The following is an 8,335-nucleotide window of genomic DNA, read 5'->3' on the forward strand; positions in this document are numbered from 1 at the left end:
ACTTGGATGTAATTTCAGTTCCTAATCAGACAATACTCTGCTTTCAGATTTTGAGCTCATTGTTCCAATGTGATAAATAGGGATGGGTATCTTTTAGGTTTTATCCGATACCGGTGCCAAATCGGTACTTTTGAAACGGTGCCGGTGCTTAAACGGTGCTCGAACCGGTGCTTAAAGAATGGAGAACACAAAATTGGTCCAAAAACCTCTCATGTTCAGCTGTTTTTTTTTGTAAAAAGATAACAATGTGAGCCTTTTCTGCAGCTATGGGCCATATATGGCATCACTCTTGGCTGGAAGCAGTGCTTAAACAATGGAAAAAACACAAACTTTGTCCAAAACCTCTCATGTTTAGCTGTTTCCCACTTTCTCTTTGGTCATTTTAGCCTTTTTGGCCAGGGTGAAGGGAGTATCTGCCATCAAACAAGAAGACAGCCGTATGTAACTACGACGGTGTTTGCTAGTTCACCTTACGTGCATTAATGTAATAACGTGGTTAGCGTACTCAACGTAAATTACACACGAACAACATGAAGCTACTCACGCAGAGAAGAACGGCTGCTGCTGCCATCATCATCCTCATCATTTCTGCTACACTGGCAGGGCTAGGGGCCAGGACTCTATTCTTCGGGTTTTTGGGGGATGTTGCTCCGGGTCCGATAACTGGCAACCCACCCGACGTGCACGGTGTGAGGTCTTGCAGCAAGCTATCAAATACGGCGCATTTCTCGGCTTTAAAAAAAAAACGCTATGCGTCGCCAGCTGTTTAATCGGATTCTTGGTGTTACCTCCTTTGACAGTATCACAGTATCAGCTTAAAGCACTTGTTGCAGGCTGCTGAGTTTGCATATTTTGCTGTGAAGTACAGCCAGACTTTTGACCGCTTCGCCTGGGACATTTTTAATCTGTAGCTCTGCTCTAACAGAATGTACGTACCTGGCCCCGCCTACTATCCTCGGAAACGTAAAATGATTGGCTAGAAGTGTATCACAGCTCAGGGAAAAAAAGCACCGTAATAAAGCACCGAAATGTGCGCTGCTTTTCGGTCTGGTTACTACCGTTTATGATGGCACCGGACACCGGTACCCATCCCTAGTGATAAACGACTTATTGTTTGTGTTACAGACACATACTGAGGTTAATGCCACTTGTAGTGGTGATCTGTTGATGTTGATAGAGAGTAGAGCTATGATAAAGCACACTCCATTTATATTTGATATGCAGTTTATATCACTCCTGTCCTATATCAATGTCACGCCACAGTTTGCCCTGTTGGTTTCAGCCTTGTAGACTACTCCGCTCAGTGTGTGTGCGTGTGTTTTATCTTTAAGTGTCTTTAAGTGCCTACTTCATGCCTAATGTTTAGTCTTTGTGGGGTTCTTGATTAAGGTTGTTTTGTTTAACAGATGTTTATTAAAATTTTTAGCTGATGATTGTACAATGTTTGCAATGTTAATAAAACCAGTTTTATTATTCTCACATACAACTCTGCATTCAGAAATTTATCGGTGGTTGGTAAGGGCCCAATAATGCAAAGTCCAGCAGCAATCCATTTGAATCACAATCAGAATACTTTATTGATCCCTGGGGGAAATTATTTTTCGTTACATATATATAGGTGAGCACGGTGCCACGGTGGTTAGCACTGTTGACGCACAGCAAGATGGTCCTGAGTTCAATTCCAACATCAGGCCGGGGTCTTTCTGTGTGGAGTTTGCATGTTCTCCCCGTGTTTGCGTGGGTTCCCTCCGGGTACTCTGGCTTCCTCCCACCGTCCAAAGACATGCAACTTGTGGGGATAGGTTAATTGGAAAATCCAAATTGCCATTAGGTGTGAATGTGCGAGTGAATGTGAGTGTGAATGGTTGTCTGTCCCTGTGTGTTAGCCCTGCGACAGACTGGCGACCTGTCCAGGGTGTACCCCGCCTCTCGCCCTATGACAGCTGGGATAGGCTCCAGTACCGCCCGCGACCCTGAAAAGGATAAGGATAAGGATAAGCGGAAGCGAATGGATGGATGGATGGATGGGTGGATGGGCATCAACACACATACTGCACATTTGTCAGCTGCACATCCATGATGTGAATCTCCTGTGTCTCCATTGGACAACAACCATGGCACATCCAAAGTCACCTAAATCACCTTTTTTCCCTGAATTCTGATGCTCTGTTTGCTGCCATGTGTCTGGCTTATTAGATATTTGCATTAACAAACAGATTAAATGGATAGTGAGTAGATGCACCATATATAGTGTTGTGGAAGTTTTCCATTAAATAAAGCCTGCAGACGAGCGGTGAGCGGTAGCTAACATTCTTTAATCACAAAGAAAGAACAGAAAAACCTGAGCTTGGTGGAGAGCCTGCATGACCGCGGGGCAGACGGCCAGCAGAGTCTCCCGAGCCTAACATGGCTCTCAGTTAAATACCTTCTTCAGGAACAAAAGGCAGTACACAGCTGTTTCACACCTTAAGGTTCACACTCCCTTGCTACCTCAGAGAAGAGTCCCTCAGAGAAGATACAAAAGATTCTTCCTGTGAAGTTGTCTGCTTCCCCCAACTTCCTTACTAGACCCCCACCATTTGTCTTACTGTATGAGTGTGAGACATGTTAAAATCCACTGGCACCAAGGCATCATACAATAAAATAATGTTATTAATACATAATTAAAAGAAATTCCTATACAATCAGCAGACAGGTGGAGCAGTGGGCTTGCATATATACACCTCTGCAAACATAAGGAAAGAGGAGATGGAGGAGATATTTACTTACCTATGTCGAAAATTGCATCTTTATATATTAGAAGAACATAGAAGTCATTTAACTTTATTTGCATGCACTGATAAATGATGTAGCCTACCTTCATTAGTGGTCATGCTTTTACAGATGAACATTGGTCTTTAAATTATTTTTAAGTGGAGGAAAATGGATTGATATGCAAAATGATTTAAAGAAATCTTGGTGCACCACCACACATTTGGATTTTATCGTGCACTCTTACTGTTTTCAGCAACCATCGGTCTGATATTATCAGATTCAGGGTTTCACAATCAGTCACCTTCTGCTAATATGGCCACAAAATAACTGATAAAAGCCTCATTTTCCTGTTTAGAAAGGTTGTTTTTAAAACAGTATTGCACACAGCATATTCTCTATGTTAGTAATACTAATTTGGTCTCATTTGTGGCCATTCTTGTGCTCTGTGTGTGCTCTATTGTTAGAAAGCTATCGAATGAAGGGTTAGCAAAGGAAAGAAAGAAGCCTTCCTTTAACAACAGAGGGAGGAGGGCAGGGGTTAAAGGATCAAGATCCTCTTAGTACTTACACAAACACACATACCCTTTCACGGATTCAGCTGTTAATCTTAAAACTACTTAACCCTTTGCAAGAGGTGACGTTCTCTAAGCAGTTTTCCAGGAACTAGTAATGGCACCAGTAACAGCTGAACGTGACAGAGTTTCTGACCTTCAGACCAACTTATCCAGCTTTAACTTTGTGTGTGAATGGGAAAAAAATCTATTTGCTTCTGCATGCATGAGTAAAAGCCTCTATTTCTTATGTCCAAGGGTCATGTAATGGTAGATGGAGTATGAGTCTCAGTGGATTTGACAGCTTAACTCAGTGGTCACAACATGTGGTGAAGTACTTGTTTGGTTGTAGTATGGCCACATCCTTGGTGAAACAAATTCAGAAGACTTTTTTTGATCGTTCGTGGCACAAAACCTCAAACCTGGCTATTTTTTAGCTTTTTCTTGCCTGTAGACTCGGTCTTGTGTCCCGTTCTCACTTTATCAGTTGTCTGCATTCATGCAGATCATACATTCAGATGGGTAGTTAAATAATGCCCACTGGGAGGGAGCGCCAAGATAACAACGTGCACCAAAATGCCTTATGTGTGGGATAATTGTAGCTAAACTATGAAGTAGTCTGGGTTCAGTTCCAAGCTCCTACAATTTGCATGTCCTAGGGCAAAGGCGCTTACCCAACTGCTCTTTGTGGTTAGGCCACTGCCTTGTATGACTTTCTATGACTTGCTGCCATTGCTGTTTGTGTGTTTTTTTTTGTACGTGACTGACAGGCAAATTGTAAAGCATGTTGGGTAGAAGTGTTGTATAAATGCTTTCTGTTTCAAAGCAACATGTCAGGTCTTGGGTCGAGTTTGTGTCTCAGGTTTTGAGATGGGTTGGGTTTTACAGAGTTGAGGTCTGATTTCTGTGTCTACCTTGGTTCCTAGTGATTCAAATCTTGGGATCATTCTCTCCGACACATTTTTATAGAGCGTTGTAGTGAAAAAAGTAACCTTTACTCTGTGCAGCTTCTCTGATATAAATACTTCCAGATTTCTCACTGTCAGTTTGGACTCTTAGGACTAAAATGAGTGTTGTGTGGAATGTCTTGTTGTCTTTGAAAAGGTTGTTTCGAGAACAACCAGGTCTTCAGTGGCTGTCTTTGTAGCAACTTTAGCATCCTAATTCTGTTGCTGTCCACAGAAACTACAACTACTTTAACTACCTACATTCAGAGTTAAGCCATAATTCCTCCATAATTAGTGACGTGGTTGCTGCGTTCTCTAAGTGCGTTCTATCTAACATTCACACACATTCATCAGAGAGCAACTTGGGGTTAGTATCTTGCCCAAGGACATTTGGCATGCAGACCATAGCAGCCAAGGATAGAACCACCAACCTTCCAACTGTTCTGCAAGTCTAAACTTCAATCTATGCCTGATATTTCAATGTGGTTTCTATTTTTCCAGTGTATTAATCATTAAGTGATCATTATTGTCCTGATAGATGGGAGCTTTAGTCGTGCACATATTCCCATTGTTTCATATCTGGAGACTTTTTAATCTGAGTGTGACCTTTGTTCTCTTCCAGCCTGGATCCCAGTCCTGCCACTGCGTTCCTGAGACTGTCATCCACCTCCAGCCCTGGCCTCAAGGCCAGCTGATATACCCGAGGAACCTACATCATCTTTCATATTTTCCAGCATCACCCTGAGCAACAACACACCGGGTGCACTCCTTTTGGAGAAACGCCCAAAACCCACCTTCCGAGGACACCAGGGACCGGCCCCTAGGGACTGGCCCCTGTTATGTTTTGTTGACCGACTCGTCCCAACCGGCGAATGACAAGTGTGCATCCGAGGGTGGGGCTTGCCTCAGTCTCTCATGATTGGCTGCTGGATGGAATTAAGGTGAATGGAACACATGCCCAAGGAGCAGGACTCTAACCCATCAGAGGGAGAAGAGAAACAGTGAGTTTGAATTATGTATTTATTGTTTAACGTTAACACAGTTTAATGCCTCAGAAGCAAATTTTGAAATTTTGAAATGGCATCGTTGTTTCATAATGGCTGTTAAAAGTAAGCAGTAGTCGTACCAGTTCCTTTATAGCCATCCCATCTCCTTCTCTACCTTTAGCTTTCCTACTGTAGGTTGTATCTTTACTGAAGCAGCCATGATTTTTTTCTTAGTGCTGTAGAAAAGAGTTTTCTGATAAGGCAGTATTCATTTTTCAAGATAAGCTAAGCATCGTCGTGTTCTCTTTTTTTCCTCCGTACCACTCGCCCCTCTCTCCCTCTTGCCCTTTCCCTCTTGTCTGTTGTTTGTTTCTGAGAAACTAGACCTTCAGCTGCTCCTGACCCTGACGTCCCCGCCCTCGCTCAGCTTCTTCAGACTGAGTCAGTCTAGCCTAAATGCAAACAAACATGGCGCTTTTTAAGCCCCTTCTCATTAATGAAAACATAATATTAGTGGAATGGACTGTTTTCTCATACTGCTAGAGGAAGGGGCCCCTCTGTATGGAAGAGGCCTCTGGGTAAAGGAAATAGTTATCGCTGTATATCAGGCTGCTTTGGGTTTGAAACAAGTCTTTAATTAGAAAGCACCACGATTTCCTTTCATTTGAACTGTGAAATGTCGAAGGTAAAGACACGTCGCCTTCACAGTTATTTGAAGGTGTAATGACAGGTTGGTTTTGTGGTTTCACAAAATAAGTGTTGAAAGCTTCATGAAAGCTTCTGTTTAATCACATCAGGTCTTTATTTTATAGTATTTGTTGTTGCCCATAAGTTCTTAAATGAGCAATTTTAACACAACAGAAATCTGTTTCACCCTTAAATCAAGTATGCGTGTTTCTCCTCTGGCATGAATCTAGTGGAAACTAGCTGGTGGTCAGAATCTTAAGAAGTACACTATAGCAACACCTCTTTCCACAAATCATGACCTAGATATGTGTGTGCAGTTTCATGTCGGAACTGTCTGTCTACATCCGCCAATTAAAGCGTGCAGCCAGCTAATTACAGCTCAGCTGAGTGGGTTCCCATTAGTGTTTACATCCTGCCACGCGGTCACGAGCATGAGGTCACGGGTAGCTCGTTTTGCACAGCGATACAGTTGATGGGGTTAGTTCGGTAGTAAGGAAGTAGGTCCTACATAAACCTGCTCACAGTCCTGTTGTATTTGAACAGATGGATTAATAGCACTTTCAGCTTTTGGTTGCTCCCTTTTGGGCTCACCACAGTAGATCATCTACCTTCAACGAGTATCTTCTTCTGTCACACCACTTCTCTGCATGTCCTACATTTGATTTTCAGGGTGAACTCTAACTTAATATAATAAAAAATGTATATATTTTGGATAAAACTGTCACAAAAACATGAAATGTTTGGATTAAATCATGCCGAAAAAGACCCTTCCTTACAGGTTTGTCGTCTTGTTGTCTTAAATGAGTAGTTGTATTGACACCATGTGGTATATACCATTTACAGGCTGAGCAGTCAGAGGATAAAGCCAGCATTTGAAGGCAACACTGGACACTGGCATTGACATGCAGTGTTTGAATTTAACACCGGAACGTTTTCAGTCTTTCGTCTCCGCAGTCAAATTTATGTAAAATGTAAGGTCATGTTTTAGTTACCGTGTGGAGGGACTGACTGCCTGTTCCGCACCGTGAGAGGCCGACGGATTCCTAAGATAACACGGACACCTGTCAGGAGATTAACAGCTCTGCTGCCGGGGGAAACAGAAAGTCGGCGTGGCAGAAGACATCTTGCTTCATTTCACATGTGCGGGTGTAATAACTGAGTGTATCTCTGTTTACACCTGTACCTGCTGGCTGCAGTACTCTGCACGTTAAAAGGACGATGAATTAAGCTCCCGAGGCTACAGACTGGAGTGGTTTCTGCTTAGAGTGGATATCACTAGTGCGCTCAGCATGACAGTGGATTTTATTAAATTTCTACCCCTCCCTTCTGCGTGTTGTCAACCAGTTGTTGTGATCTGATCCGGTCCTTTAAAGTGGTGTTTTGGATACCAGAAGGCAGACGGAGAATACGCCCTCCTCCTAAAGATTGATTGATACGTCGTCAGCCTTGTTCAGCTGATTTTTCTTTCTTTTCTTTTTTTCTATAAATAAATCCATACAAATATACATTCTATGCACTAAATTTCATTCTCCGCACTCGCTTTTGATGCTGTTTTGCTTCGTGCTCCTATTAACATATTAAGATGCACAAATTCCTGCACATGTCGAATTCTTCCTTGCATCACTCCTCTGAACATGTCACCATAGCTGACGCAAGACTGCTTGCACTGTGTTGCATTAACAGTGGTAAAGGCTTACACCATACAAGTGTTGTGTAGTCTCTTGTATCCAGGAAACTTTGTTCACGAGGCGCGAGGCTTGTTTTTATCCTTTGCACTTATGTGAGATCCTCCCATCCATCATGCACGAGAGACGATCACAGCTCGGCTGGTGGTGCTTGTCTGCATGTGGAATCGTTGGCTTTCTCTGTGTACAATAAGTATTAAGTGCTCCTCTCAACTGTAAATAACATAAGATGGCTCGCAGTAATTGTGTCGTGCTGTTGGATTTGTGTCAGGGAACGCACTTAAGCCTCAAACAGACCTGCTGTTCTTAATTTCTACACGTAGAGACAAATGGAGGACGCCTGTCCTGCAAAGGAAAACAATTACATTGACACACATGGAGAATATGTGCTCTTTCTCCAAATCATATGCCGTATGTAAACCTAGAGATGGACTTAACGACTGTCAGGCCGATTATGAATGCAGTTTGGAGGTGCTGGCTGATGAGGACCAGTCCCACCAGATCAGTTCCAGTTGGGCTCAGCTGGTGTTTACATTCAGCAGATAACGCCGTGCAGTGTGTGCGGCGTGTAAAGATTCTAGTCTGAATTCTTCGGAACGGTCACCGCCAGACGTTCTCATTCAGATATTTTTTTAAACCTTGTTTAAAATTTGTAACTGACAGCCGCGATTTATGGCGTCACTGTTGCTTGGAAGATGCAAAACAAACACGAGAAGAGGAATGGC

The 8,335-nt window shown here is 42.9% G+C and overlaps 1 protein-coding gene across 1 annotated transcript in view; it reads left to right on the forward strand.

Annotated features, from left to right (window-relative positions):
- Positions 1-8,335, forward strand: part of LOC102214383 (thyroid hormone receptor alpha-B) — a 158,572-nt gene that overhangs the window by 115,356 nt on the left and 34,881 nt on the right. The window contains exon 4 of the mRNA XM_005725832.1: positions 4,875-5,253. Coding sequence (XP_005725889.1) covers positions 5,198-5,253 — 56 coding nt within the window. The 5' untranslated portion in view covers positions 4,875-5,197. The remainder of the gene's footprint in view (positions 1-4,874; positions 5,254-8,335) is intronic.

This window comes from Pundamilia nyererei, unplaced genomic scaffold, assembly GCF_000239375.1.
Source record: "Pundamilia nyererei isolate P.nyererei 1_Seehausen unplaced genomic scaffold, PunNye1.0 scaffold00017, whole genome shotgun sequence".
NCBI classification, from domain to species: Eukaryota; Metazoa; Chordata; class Actinopteri; order Cichliformes; family Cichlidae; genus Pundamilia; species Pundamilia nyererei.